General features: G+C 44.9%; 2 protein-coding genes across 4 annotated transcripts in view; one reads left to right on the top strand and one right to left on the bottom strand.

Moving 5' to 3' along the window:
- Positions 1-14,375, top strand: part of Foxn3 (forkhead box N3) — a 369,982-nt gene that overhangs the window by 66,018 nt on the left and 289,589 nt on the right. The window lies entirely within an intron of this gene.
- On the bottom strand, positions 8,245-8,749 carry LOC110563749 (large ribosomal subunit protein eL27-like). Its single transcript, XM_060388022.1, has one exon. The coding sequence runs from the start codon at positions 8,696-8,698 to the stop codon at positions 8,288-8,290; it is 411 nt and encodes a 136-aa protein (XP_060244005.1). The 5' UTR covers positions 8,699-8,749; the 3' UTR covers positions 8,245-8,287.

The following is a 14,375-nucleotide window of genomic DNA, read 5'->3' as shown; positions in this document are numbered from 1 at the left end:
GGGCCTGTGATTGTGTACTGTACATTGTACCGTGTCAACAAGAATGCGTTCGTGCTTGTGTAGTTCGGCTGGTATTTTCTTTCTTAAAAAAAAATGAAATTAGAGCTGATGAAGTCTCTTGGAACGCATAAACACATTGTGGTTTAAAATAGCCCTGTGTAACTCGGCTTCCTCCTGAACGTTCCACATTTCTTCTCTGAAACCTTTTGAAATTGAGCTGCTTCTCCCCAGCTGTGCTCAGGTAGTCCTCTCTAAGCCAGCGGTTCTAGAATATGTCAGAACCACGGGGGTGGGGTGGAGGGGTGTTTGTCCTCAAAGGCTGGGCTCCACCCACCGGCTGTCCTGACTGGGGAGATGGGGCCAGAGTCCTGCATTAATGTGCTTTTCTCATTCCTGTGACAAAACCAAACCAAAGCACAAAAAAACACACATGCAAACAAACAGAACACCGGGCAAAAGCAGCTTAAGGATGGAAGAGCTTATTTAGGCTGAAGGTTTGAGAATATAGCCCATCGTGGCATTAAGTCATGGGAGGAGGAGCTTGAGGTACCTGCAGTCAGACCGCAGTGGATCTGTAGTCAGTAAGCCAACAGTTGACCAATGCTGGTACTCAGTTTGCTTTCTCTGGGACCCCAACCCGTGGAATGGTGTCACCCCCTAGGAAGGGTGCTCCTCCCTCCTCAGTGGATCTCCCAAGTCTGGAAACTTCTTACATACATGCTCAGAGGAACATACTGTCAGGTTGGCTGTCGGACCCTCAAACTCAAACGTCACCGAAATTCCCAGGAGAATTTGCGGATGCTGCGGGCCATGCTTCTCTACCTTGAGAAGAACTGTATGCCAGCCCTTGCTAACTGCTGCCGGAGACCAGCAATGTGTGTTAGCATGCCAGGCTAACGAATGCGCTGCCTGGGAAACACAGAATCTGGGACCCAATCTGGACTGGGCCCTGTAAATGAGAACCCGTATTTTCCTAAGATTGCCCATGTAATGTTTGCAATGCTCTCTGCAACGTGCTAAGTGCTCTGATGGTAGACAGCATTGAGCTTTCACAAGGCCTGGAGAAAGGGGAAAGAGAAAGTTCTGAAGAAATAAGAAACCCATGTCTGCTCTCCTTCCCGGACAAGCAGAGGCCACTTTGGCCAGACTTGAGCTTATTTCCATGAGTTCAGCCATTTACCTTTCCAAACGAGATTTGTTTTCATTATCACTTTAATTCTAGAGAACATGGGCTATGTAAGTATTTGAAACCCTTACATACAGAGCATCATAATGGTACCAACTGCTTATCATAGAAAAGGGAGTAAGAAAACAGTCACACTCTTTGTTGGTTGCGCTCACAGTTTTTTTCCCTGTCTCATGAAACAGTGGCAAATAGATACAACTTCCGTTTACAAGGTAACAATAGTACCTTTTCCCCTGCCCTCCTCCATAGCCAAGGCTGTGTCATGAAGCCCTAAGTCTGTGGTGATAATCCAGAAGCATTATATAATCAGTCCAGTGGCCAAGAAACAACCAAAACCAATTTGTACAGTTTCTGCAGGGCTCAGTTAATCAGAACAACAAAAAAATACCATGTACCCTTCTGGATAAAATGATGAGCGTTTCTGTTTGTTTCCACCCTGTTTGGTGGCAAACATTTGGGGTTTTTAAGTGCCGTTTCCTTAATGTATACCTTCTACTCCAATTTCCTTAGTAGCTGCAAGGCAGACGGAAGAGAGAGGGGCAAGAGGCTATGTGGGACTGTAAGGCGTGCGGATGGAATTTGTAGTCATGCTGCTGAGAAGCGCCAGGGTAGGGAAGCCACAAAGATGGCTGCCGGTGAGAGGGCTCTGCGGACCAGGCCCTTGCCGCCAAGCCTGATGACCCGAGTTGAGTCCCTAGGACCCACATGGTAAAAGGAAAAAATGAGCTCCTCAGACGCGGCCCCCTGACATCCACACGTGTGTGTGGCACCTACCCAGCCAATGAATAAAGAGATGTAACAAGAATTTTAAAAAGAAAGCCGCAAAGAAAGCAAGGTACGTCTCCCTGAACCCATCTACCTTAAGATTTGTGTGCATGCTCAGTGTGTGTGTGTGTGTGTGTGTGTGTGTTCCATTGTTTAAGTGATAGTTAATATTAAACGTTATGTACAGTTAAACCAACGCAAGTCGTTTATGGAGAGGAAATGATGTGTGTTTTTAGGACACAGCATGCAACGTAAAGGAATTTGGGATTATATCACTGGTAGTTTATGGGTTCTATTCCCAGACTCCCAGAACCTGGTGCCTCTTCCCCTTTCTTTTTCTTCAGGAATACAGAAAGATTTGTGAAAAGATTTTAAGGTGCATGTCTTAAAATAGCATGTTTATTTTTTTAAGTTTTGCTCCAGAGAATGAATCTAGTATCTTATGTATGCAAGGGGAGCACTCTATCTCCTAGGCCATGGGCTGGAAAGCAGGCAGAGTATCACCTCTCACTTTTAGCCTCATTTTTTTCTAAACGCCACTGCTAAGCTCTAATTGCTGTAGAACACACGCTGCACGCATTCAGTGTGTTGGTTGGTAATTCTGAACATATGCACACACACCTGTGAGTCCCCGAAGCCATCAAGGTGAAGAAGATCCTGTCAGCCGTGATAAATGCGGGGTTTCAAAGGGCCCTTGGTGTTGCACTGGTCACCCGCGCCGGCCCCGCTGAGCACTGTAGCGTTTAATCGCAGCCCAGAAGCTTTACTGTGTCCCAGGGTTCTGGGTAGCCAGTCCACTGTGCTGTTACCAGCCGACTGGACAATGACAGGACCAAGCACTCGGTTTTCTCCCCTCAAAGTGTGGGGCGGGTGTTCTCAGCGCTGGCTCTGCTTCTGGGAGCTGCCTAAATGCACGAATTATGTTTTGTTGTGTTCTTTTCAAATAAACCGAACCGACTTTAATCGGTCTAAGGAACTTTCCTCCTTGTTGCACACCGAGCATCCTCATTTCCCTTGGTAATCTCTGCTTTCATTCTCCCCTGTCCTGTAAGCAGGCAAGAGTCTGCGATTGTCCTCTGTGACACGGATTACTCTGCAGAGTCCAGAATTCCATGTCAATAGGATCATGCACTGCGCGCTTTTCTGACTGGGGTGAGAATGGCTCTTTTCACTCAGCACGACTATTTTTAGATTCACCCAGGTTTTAGCATAAGTTAACCACTCCCAGTCTCCCTTCCGAGGGCTATACCATTGTAGAGACGTAAGGCAGTTCCTCCGTTCACCCGCTGATGGACACTTGAGATGTTTTCAGCTCGTGGCTATCACAAATAAAGCTTCTGGGAACATTTGCGTACAAATTTCTGCCTAGACATATGCTTCATCTCTCTTGGATAAACACATGAAAATTGGAATGCCTAGGCCATACAGTAGGCGTATGTTTAACTTCTTAAGAAACTGCCAGAGTGTCTTATAAAGAGTTTGTGCAATTTTACATTTCTAACTGCAGTGTCTACGAGTTTCATTTGCTTCACATCCTCACCCAAGTGCAGCATGATCAATTGCACACACACACACACACACACACACACACACACACACTTGTTTTCTGAGGCAAGGTCTTGCTCATGCTGTTCCTAATGCAGGAAGCAAACCACGAGGAAATGCAGTGTATGTAGAGTTTGGCGTGAGACCTCCACTAGGGTCTCAGATTGTATCCCCCATAGACAAGGCTGACTACTGTGTTTTACTTCCAAGTATCTGGGTGTTTTTCGAATATTCTGCTACTGCTTTGCCATTCCATTTTATTGTAGTCAGAGAAGTTGCTTTATAGGACTTGAATCCCTTTTTTTATGATAAGTGTATTTATTTCATTGTTATTTAGATGTTGGAGCTCTTGCACTAATTTCTTCATAAACCAGTGAACACTGACAAATTGTTTCTCCCACAGAACTGTAACCACACATTCCAAGACAGTGTGCGTGTGTATGTACGTGTGTCATAGATGTGTGGTTGAACTAATTAACACACACCACCATTTTGTTGATTACATAATAAAACAAATTAGCACGTATCCAAGTATTAAGTAACACAGCTCAAAGGCTTATGAAATATTAGACATCAGCCCAGTGCCTTAGCAGAAACCCACTTCCTTTTATGCAAGGGAGGTTGGGACAAGGAGAGGAAAATTTATAATTCAAGCACAAAATGAATAATCATAATTCAAGCTTTGGTAGGTCTACAAAAAAAAAAAGACAGGAATTTCAGATCTTTAATAATTGCCTAGCTTTAAAAGAGCATTGCTGTCTTTTAAACATATTGGTTAAATTAAAGAGCCTATTTTGTGTGTTCTGCGCAAGACAAAACATTTTCCTAAAATATTGACAAGCTCTCCCCGCCCCGCATTCTACACTCACGTCTCTCCCTCCCTACCCCCTGTGAAATTGCATCTCCAAATGCAAACATTAAATTAACTATAAGGCCTTCTTGCGGGGGGGGGGGATTGGCCAACGGCGAATTTTGCAACTGTAGATTTTTAAAAATGGAGGTTTCTCACAATGGCACAAAATAAGAGAATGACGTTAAATAATCTTCTTAAGGCTCGGTAAGGATTTAAGACGAGTCCTGTTTAAGCCAATCCGATGTGTCCCGGTGGGAGTGTGGGCGAGGTAAACAGCTGGCAGGTTGTCACCACGGGTCTCTTGGGGCTTCGAAGTGACTGGGGGGACCCGCCACAAGATCTAGTTTCCTAGTGTCTGATATTTAGGTTCCATGGGCTGCTAAAATTATACAGGTATTATGCCAGTTTCTTTGGCACAAGAACAGGTTGAACGACATAACTGACTCCCCGGCCATCTTCGGAGTGGTGCATTGGTAGAGTGAACACGCTTGGGACACCGAACAGCAGGAGGCCTTTGCTAGGGTTACCGGGATGCCACAGTGGCAGCCAGCCCCATCACAGCCATGGTCAAAAGCAGAGAGGGATACTGAGCACTCACCTCTCTCTACTGTCTAGTCCAGGGCCCCAAGCCGAGGAACGGTGTGCCCCACTTTCACCTGGGGTCTTCCCACGTCACTTAAGGTGACCGGACAGACCCTCACAGACACACCCACAGGTCAACATGACCTAGGCAGCCCCGGAGACTTCCCAGGTGATTCCAACCGTGATAGCTTGGTGGTCACGCCCCTCTGTAACATTAAGAGTGCACGGGCTGGGCCCTGTGTAAAGACACGTCCAGCGCTCTTGTGTGTGGCTTCCACAGGGGCAGGGCAGTCTGCTCGAGCCGTGCTCGGTTAGTTTAAAAACACCCAATAGTGTTCTGAAAGAATTTTGAAAAGTTGAATGCAGAAATGATGTAAAGAAATGTCCTTCAACATCCTCCACTCGAACTCCTCGGGGCTCCGAGTGTGAAATTGAGAGAAATGGGAAAGGAAATGGAAGAAGTCTCCAGTCTTTACTGAAACACTGACGCGATGCAAAGGACATGAGAAGTTCGCCCCCCCCCCCACCCCGACTCAGGTCGCAGCTCTCATGACATGTTCTTCAGTTTCCAGTTCAGCACGTCGGCGCCCAGGTTGCTCGTTCTTAGTGGAATGGTGGCTTTCTCTGGGTCAGTTGTCTGCGGAGGGCCTGCTCTAGTTTGCTTTCTGTTGCTATGGTAGACACCCGGGGAGGAAAGGCTTCATTTAGCTTACTAGGCAGGAACTCAAGGCAGGAACTTGAAGCAGGGACCACAGAGGAACGCTGCTCCCTGCCTTGCTCCCACGCCCATGTTCAGCTACCTCTTTTTGCTCGGCTGAGGCCCACCTCTCTTGCCGATGGCACTACCCCAGTGGGATGGTCCTCATTGCATCTTAGCAATCAATAAAATGTCCCACAGACATGCCCACAGGCCTGAGGGAGGAAGCTTCTCATCTGGGGTTCCCCCGGCCCTGTGTGTAACGCTGACAACTGAAGCTAACCCCATGGGGTCCTGCTGAGTTGGAGTCCTGCCCTTCAGAAATGCCCTTAGTAGCTGCCTGAGCACTCCACAGAAGGGAATCTGTCTTTTGCAGTTCAGTCCCTGCAGCAGGTCCTGAGAGCAGAGCCGGGGATGTTGATGTCGTCTTGGGATGGGATGGCTGCAGGATACCATGCTACCACACAGTAATGAGGAGAGCCATTTCCCAGCTGCGCCGTGCCCTTGGGAGCCGGTATATATTCAGCCTTTGAGGCTGAAGCCTTCTGCATTTAGTGACAATTGTGGCCCGAAGGGGTCTCTCCTGATCAATGCGCATGTGTATTAAGCACACAGTCTTCTGTTGTTGAGTGTAGGGTTTGTTGTTGTTGTTTTAACAGTAGATCACTGTGGCTCACAGTATTCAAACCCTCTAGACCTTTCCTGGTTCTCCTGTCTGAAATCTCAGGCTGTTATTGTGCACTTAGCTATTTTTCCTTGCAATTCTATAATTTTGCTTCATGTGTTTTGCCAACATTGTTGGTATCTGCTATTATTTTGTTTTATTTATATTTATGGTGCTAGAGATGGAAGCCAGGGCTTCTCCTGTGCTATGCGAGCTCTCTACCACTGAGCCACACCCCTAGCTTTTGGTTTCAGAGATAGGATCTTGTCTAGTTCACTCTGGCCTTGGACTTTTGCTTCTCCTGCTTGTGCCCCCTGAGCTGCTGTGTTTCTATAGTTAGGTGACAGCTCTTTTCCTAAATCTTCCCCATCACATCAATTTGAGGTCTACTCTGACATTAATGAAGCCGTTCCAGGCTTCTTTTCTTCCTTTTCTTTTTAAAACAACAAATTATTTTATTTGTGTGTGGTTGCTTTGCCTGCATAGATGTCTGTGCACCAGATGCATGCCTGGTGCTGGGGGAGGTCAGAAGTGAGAGGGAGTCGGATCTAGAACTGGAGTAAGAGAGGGCTGTGAGCTGCCACGTGGGTACTGGGAATTGACCTGAGTCCTCTGCAAGAGCAGCGAGTATTCTCAACCACAGAGCCATCTCTCCAGCGCCATCTTGCTTCCTCCTTCCTCCAGGTTCCCATTAGCCAGGTTCCGAGGTAGTCTCTCTTTCCGCTTTCATGTCACGTGAATGTCGTTAGTCGGTCTCATCTTCCCTCCCTCCCCCATCACTTAAGATCTCATCCTCCACTCTCCCTCTCGTGATCCCCAGCCTACTTTCATGATCTAACGTCTGCAAACGAAAGAGGTTGTAGCACTTGCCTTTCTGGGTCTAACTTGTCTCACGGAACTGAACCTAATATTGTGTTCCTTCCATTCTCCTGAAGTGTGATGACTCAATTTTTCTTTGTGGTTGATTAAAATGTCATTGTGTGAGCCGGAGAGATGGCTCAGTGGTTAAGAGCACTTGCTGCTCTTGCAGAGGACCCAGTGTCTATTCCCAGCACCCACATGGTGCTTCAGATTCGTGGTAACTCTGGTTCCAGGCTCCAGTGTCATCCTCTGACTTCGGTGGGCTATGTACACAGGTGACATACACACATACATGCCGGCAGAACACTCACACACGAAATGAAAGTAAGTAAATATTTTTTTTAGAAAATTTAAGCTATACAATAATGTAAAAATCACATTGTGCGTATGTTGCATTTTTTTCTGTATCCATTCATCCGCTGGTGGACACCTAGGGTGGTCTGTTTCACGGGTTGTATGGATAGTGGGACAGTAAACGCGGATGGCCAACCTTCATTGTGGTATGATGGCTTAGCGGTCCTTTGGCATGCACCTAGGAGTGACGTTAGAGCCAGTGATAGCTGGCACCTGTGGCTAGTCCTTCTTTCAGATTTCTTGTGGGACATCCACACTGGCTTCCATAGCGACAACGTCGGTCCATTTCCGACATCAGTGTCACAGGGCGCCTCCCCCCTCACAGGCTCGGCAGCTGTTTGCTTTCCTAATGAAGCTTTATGAATTGGAGAGGATGGAATTACAAAGTAATTTTCATTTTCATTCTCCTAATGGCTAAGGTTGTTGAATACATTTTCAAGTATTTATTGGCTACATGGTTCTTTTGAGAACTTTTTTAGTTAATTAGCCCATTTATTGATTGAGTGGTTTGTTTTGGTTGTTTAATTTATTAAATGTATTTATTTATTTTATGTGTGTGGGTATTTTGCCTACACGTATGTCTGTGCACTGTTTGTGTGCCTGGTATTCTTGGAGGATAAACAAACAAACAAACAAAACAGTGTTGGAGCTGATGGTTGTGAGATACTGTGTGGGTTCTGGGAATTGAACCTGGGTCCTCTGGAAGAGCAGGCAGTGTTCTTAATCACTGAGGTGTCTTTTTTTTTTTTTTAATTTTTAATGATAGAAACGAAAATATACCTAAAAGCGAAGCTTCTGGAAAAACCATTTGTTCTTCCCTGTCTTGTATCGTTCCTCAAATTTGACCTTGGCCTCCCGCCTGGCTTTGCGTTTCAGAGCTGGGTCTCTAAAGACATCCTTGTTGACAACAGTTTTGTCCAAGGAGATGTCCACAGAGTACCTTGTGGGCATGAGGTGATTGTAGTTATAAACTTTCACAAAGGACTTGATCTTTGATCTCTTGGCGATTTTCTTCTTGCCCATGGCAGCTGTCACTTTTCGGGGATAGCGGTCGATTCCAGCCACCAGGGCATGGCTGTAAGGGCGGTCTGAGGTGCCATCATCAATATTCTTCACGATGACGGCTTTGCGTCCCAAGTAGCATCCGGCCAGGACCAGCACCACTTTCCCGGGTTTCATGAACTTGCCCATTTCGACAGCAGACAGCCGGCACCCAGCAGAAAGGAAAGATGGACACTTCTGCTAACCTTTCACCCTGCGGAGCCCAGTTCCAGGTCTTACGTTAAGACTTTGAACCATTTTATATTGAGTGTGTGTGTGTGTGTGTGTGTGTGTGTGTGTGTGTGTGTTTGTAGGGGGAAAGATATGGATTTAGTTTCATTCTTCTTTAGGTAGGTTTCTAATATGCTCAGTACCATTTATTGAAAAGGGTTTGTTTTTTGGGGGTTTTTTGTTTTTTTTTTTTCAATAAATTTTTGACACCTTTCTCAAAAATGTAGGTTCCAATACCTGTCTGGGTTTATTTCTGGGTTCTCTAGTCTGTTCCAGTGGCATAAAGTCTCTTTTTGTGCCAGCACCGTGCTGTTCTTGTTACCGTGGCTTTGTAGTATAGTTTGATGATGGCGTGATGCCTCTAGCATTGTTCATTCTGCTTAGACTTTCTCAGGAAAATTGGAGTCTTTTGTACAATTATAGGATTCTTTTTCTAGTTCCGTGAAGACTCTAGTTGGGATTTTGGTGGCAACTGCATTAAATCTGTTGATCACTTTTGATAATATAGACATCATTACACTATTGATCCTGCCAACCTATGAGCGTGAAAAGTCTTTTCATTTTTCATTTCTTTCTGCGGTGTCTTAAATTTTTCATTGTAGAGATCTTTCACTTCCTTGGTCAGGCTTATTCCTACATATTTTATTTTCCTTAAAGCCATCATGAATGGTATTTTTTTCTTGATTTCTCTCTGTACAAATTCATTACCTGTTCACAGAAATGCTGCTGATTCTTGTAGGTTGATTTTGTATCCTGCTTTATTTAAAGAGCTTTCAGAGCTGAGAGTTTTCTGGTGGGTATTTGGAGGACTGTATTGAATAAGAATATTGTGAAGGAGAACATCTTTGCCTTATTCCTGATTTTGGAAGAAATTTTTTGTTTTTCCTCATTTAGTATTATATTGGCCACAGGTCCGATATAAATCACCCTTATTATGTTGAAATGGGTTCCTTCTACTGCTAGTTTCCTTATTTTTTTTTTATTTTTTGCTTTTTTTTTATCAGAAAGGATGTTTAACTTTGTCTAAGGTTTTTTCACATCTGTTGAGATGATCATATAATTTAAAGTATTTATTTGTTATATTACATTTCTTGATTTACATGTATTAAACCAATCTTGTATCCCTGTGAATAAATCAACTTCGTCATGGGGTACAATTGTCTTAATGTTTCTTGAGTATAATTTCAGAAGGATTTTACTGAGAATTTTTTGCACCTATGTTCATGCTGAGAAAATGGCCTGTAGTTTGTGTGTGTTGGCAGGCTGATACTGGGTTTATTCAGTGAGTTTGAGACTATCTCTTCCTTTCCTATTTTGTAGAATGGTTTAAAGTGTATGCACGTCAACTGTTCATTAAAGGTTTGAGAGAAGCAACAGTGAATCTTACCAGTGCCCCACGTTCTTTTGTGGGAGACTTTTATTTATATATAACTGCTTTCATCGCATTGCTTGCTACGGATCTCTTGAAGCTGTTTATATCTTCTGTATTCAGTTTTGGTAGATCATATATGTGGGACAATTCATTCTTTCTGGATTTTCTCATTTTCTCCAGCTTACATTCCAGGATATCCCAAAGTCATTATCTGGATTTCAATTGGAATCTATTGCATCATCTCCTTTTTCCATGTCTAGTTTTATTAATTTGGCTCTTTTTCTCTCTTTTGGGAGATTAGTTTGACTATGGGTTTGACAATCTTTATCCTTTTGAAGACACTGTCTCAAAAAAGAGAGAGAGAGAGAGGAGAGCATGTGTGTGTGTGTGTGTGTGTGTTTGTGCCTTACCCCAGGTTGACTGTGAGCTCACTATGTAGCCAAGGATGGCCATCAGCTCCTTGTCTTTCTGTCTCCAACTTTCAAGTTGCTGGCATTACAGTACCACCATGCCAGGATAACAAACTGGTTCAATTGTTTGATTGACTTGACCTGTTGATCAGAAGAACCAGGTTTTTGTTTTGTTTTGTTTTGTTTTGTCTGATTCTATATGTTTACCTTTAGTCTTCATTTCAAAAATTTCTGTCCTGATACTTATTATTTCTCGCTGACTATTATTTTGGGATCTGGCTTGTTCTTGCTTGGTTAATATGGCATTGTTGCAAGCCACAAAGACCCTCCCCCCTCAAAATGAGCCTAGTTTTCTTTGCAAGAGTGGGGAGGCAGGAGGATAGACATGAGGATACTTGGGTTGCTAATTTACTGTCTCCTACTCTCTAAACTCCATATTCCTGTAATAATAATCTGATTGACCTGTCTCGAGTCCTTCCATCAGACCATCCATCAGTCAGCCTTGTAAGGAAAACAATCATGCAGCTATAAACATGGCGGCCAGATAGAGGGTGTTCAAGTTATTTGGGGCTTATAAGAAAACATGATGGGACTGGAAAGAGGAAGGGGCACACAGAAACTTTGCTGAGTGACGTTGACGGGCTTTCAGACACGCTGGAGAAAGTGCCTCGGGGCATGCATCTGTGGGGGTGGGGGAGCAAAGGAATTAACCGGGGAAGGGGAACCCAGAGGAGGCGTTCATATGTTGAGGCATGTGCTACTTAGCAGCCTGAAGCTAGTCTCTGCTGCAAGTTCCTTCTTAAGCAGCTGCTCAGGCCCTTAGGGCCTCCATCTTAATGCCCAGCAAGCAGATTCCACTTGCAGTTTGTGGGCATGCGGGTGGCTCAAAATAGCTGAGAATCTTCATGGTTTGGCTGATTAAAAACTAAATGGAGGGCTGGAAAGATGGCTCAGAGATTAAGAGCACTGGTTGTTCTTCCAAAGGTCCTGAGTTCAATTCCCAGCAACCACATGGTGGCTCATGACCATCTATAATGAGCTCTGGTGTCCTCTTCTGGTGTGCAGGTGTTCGTGCAGGCAGAGCGCTGTATACATAATAAATAAATTAAAAAAAAAAAAAACTAAATGGATAGGGGCTGGAGAGGTGGCTCAGTATTAAGAGCACTGGCTGCTTTTCCAGAGGACCCGAGTTCAATTCCTAGCAACCACGTGACAGCTCACAACTGTCTGCAACCCCAGCTCCAAGTGATCTGACACCCTCACACAGACATAGAGGAAAAACACCAGTGCACATAAATTAAAAATAAATAAATCACTTCAAAATAACCTAGATGGATATGAAAACAAATTGAGTTTGATACCAATGAAGTTTTTGTTGTTGTTGTTGTTGCTTGTTTTATTTTGTTTTATCAAGATAGGGTTTCTCTGTTCAGCCTTGACTGTCCTGGACTCGCTTTGTAGACCAGGCTGGCCTGGAACTCATAGAGATCCACCTGCCTCTGCCTCCCCGGATGCTGGGATTACAGGCGTGTGCCAGTGTGCCCAGCTCCAACCAAGTTTTAAACCAAGTTTTCAGCCTTCGATGGGACATCTTCCACTCCTGCAGGACATTGACAGTCACCCCCAATGCCAGGTGAAAGGAGATAGTTTTCAAAGATGGCTGGAGCTCCTACCATGGCACTTTAAGTTGGGCAAGCACACCAACCCCTGTAAACACCTTGACAGATTCATCTCAGCATTACCTAATGTACCTCTTACTCTAGTTGTGAAAATGTGACTGTTACATGATTGGCTGGGTGGATGGGAAGATGAAGAAATGAATGTGTTTCTCTTCTCTGAACTTTTGCGTTTGTCTTCAGTCTACACGTGTAAGGTATATCTCCTTGTGATGCCTCCCATCTCCCTTCCTGTGTCATTCCTTTGGTTTACTATCTCATACAGCAGTGGTTGTAGCCCAACCCAAATGGTTAGCTTCTGGAAGACTTGGCCTATGGCACCCTTTTCAAAAACCTTTCACCCCTCCTGAGACTCACCTTGCCCAAATAGTGTAGGACACTAGGTCATTGGTTTGCTGAGGCATGCTGGATGAAAGAGCGTGATCCTCAAGGGGAACGAACAGAAAGCGTAGAGTCAAGAGCTTCTTGATTAAGCCTTGTCAGTGGCCAAGAATACAACCGAATATGACCAATCCAGAGAGATCTAGCGACGACTGAGAGAGTGTGGAAGGGAGAAGCCCAGCTCCCTGGACAGATAGGTCAGGGCATGGAGCTTGTAGCCGGGGTTAAGGAGTAATGAGTGACCAGAGTGTCTTTTCCCGAGGAAGCCTGGCACAGTGCCTGGAAGAGTTTTGCATGTGCTGGGAAGTCACTAAATATTGTATCAAGTCCTAAGGGGCATTTTAATCACAGAAGCCAGAGCTCACATCACAGGGAAAAAGAGAAGTGACTGCACAGAGAACACTAAATGTCTGTTTATCTGTGAAATTTCATCGCTTTCTTTACTTCTATATCTTCAAAGAATGGAGGCTTCCCTTTCCATCTGGTCTATGTGTGGCTATAAAAGATTAAAGCGACCAAGAGTGCAAGGAGAAGAGAAACTTTAGCCAGATTCCATTTTTCCTAAAGCTCAAAGTCCCTGCAGCATTTATCTGCACAAATAGCCATATCAGAACATACAGTATCTATCCAAAAATCAAATGCCCTTCTGAGGCTTCTTAAGAAATAACGTTACAAGTTCTGCTTTTCCAGGGCGCACCACTGTGAGTATAACGAACCAAACCTTAACAATTTGAATATTTAATTGCTGGGGGGTTTTTTTGCGAGTTTTTTTTTTTTTTAAACACTGGCTGTCATTTTGAAAACCCTACAGCCATTTCAAGTCGTGTGGCTTTTTACCAAGGCTCTGGTAGAGAGAGAAAACACACCTGCTCCTGGGTTCCAGAGGTAACACACTGTCACAATTGTGAGCCTTTGAGCACTCCTGGGGTTCCCAGGACTGCAGGAATGGTTCAGCCTGCAGCTTGGCACCTCAGCATCCATTATTGGGCAGCCTAAAAGCCAGGCCTTCAAGTCCTCATTACACGTGTTATTTTAACAATTGTACACAATTGAATGAGGTCCAACTGCTTGGTTTCCGCCTAAGCAGTCTGAAGTGTATTTAAAACACTTCTGAAAAGGAAACCTTCCTTTTGTGCATGCCAGTGTGAGCCTTCGTTGACAATGGTGGCCTTATTCTCAGTGGCTGGCAAACCTTGAAGAAACCTTTCCTTTGCCCTTGCCGGAAGTGGGCTGTGGGCTGTGGGCTGTGAATCTAGACCTGGACCACGAGGAGAGAACAGAGCATGCTCAGCCCCGGGAGTCCTCGCCATCTCCGAGCTGACAAAATGACAGATGGTGATCCGTCCACCCACCTGGACCTCTCCTCTTTTTGTAAGGACCGTGCAACAGATAGAAACCCGGGAGGCGCTGGAGAAAGAGGAGTGGAATGGCAGGTGCACAGATGGAGGGATTCTAAAATTCCTAGAAAGCGCAAGCTAAATGTGTGATGAACTAAAATTAAGTGTAGTTGTGTGAGCCAACACGAGCAGCAGAGGGTGTTGTCCTGACAATTGGCACAAGCTTAGCTCCTACGGATGCCAGTGACCTTCACCCATCTTTCGGGCTTCAGTTTTCATAACCAGAAAGCCTGGTAGCCGCAGCTAGGTGATGTCTGTTTCTAAGGTGTAAGACTGAGGCTCTAGGATGGAGCGATAAGGCGTGCTCCCTGGCAGTTTTGTTGCATTTAATTGAGGTAACATTGCTGTCGTCTTGGCATT

The sequence above is a fragment of the Meriones unguiculatus genome, chromosome 7, assembly GCF_030254825.1.
Source record: "Meriones unguiculatus strain TT.TT164.6M chromosome 7, Bangor_MerUng_6.1, whole genome shotgun sequence".
Lineage (NCBI taxonomy): Eukaryota > Metazoa > Chordata > Mammalia > Rodentia > Muridae > Meriones > Meriones unguiculatus.
This window is presented reverse-complemented; position numbering and strand designations above follow the sequence as displayed.

Bases quoted from the DNA above. Each gene is read 5' to 3' on its own strand.
- LOC110563749 (XM_060388022.1), bottom strand. From the start codon at position 8,698: ATGGGCAAGTTCATGAAACCCGGGAAAGTGGTGCTGGTCCTGGCCGGA.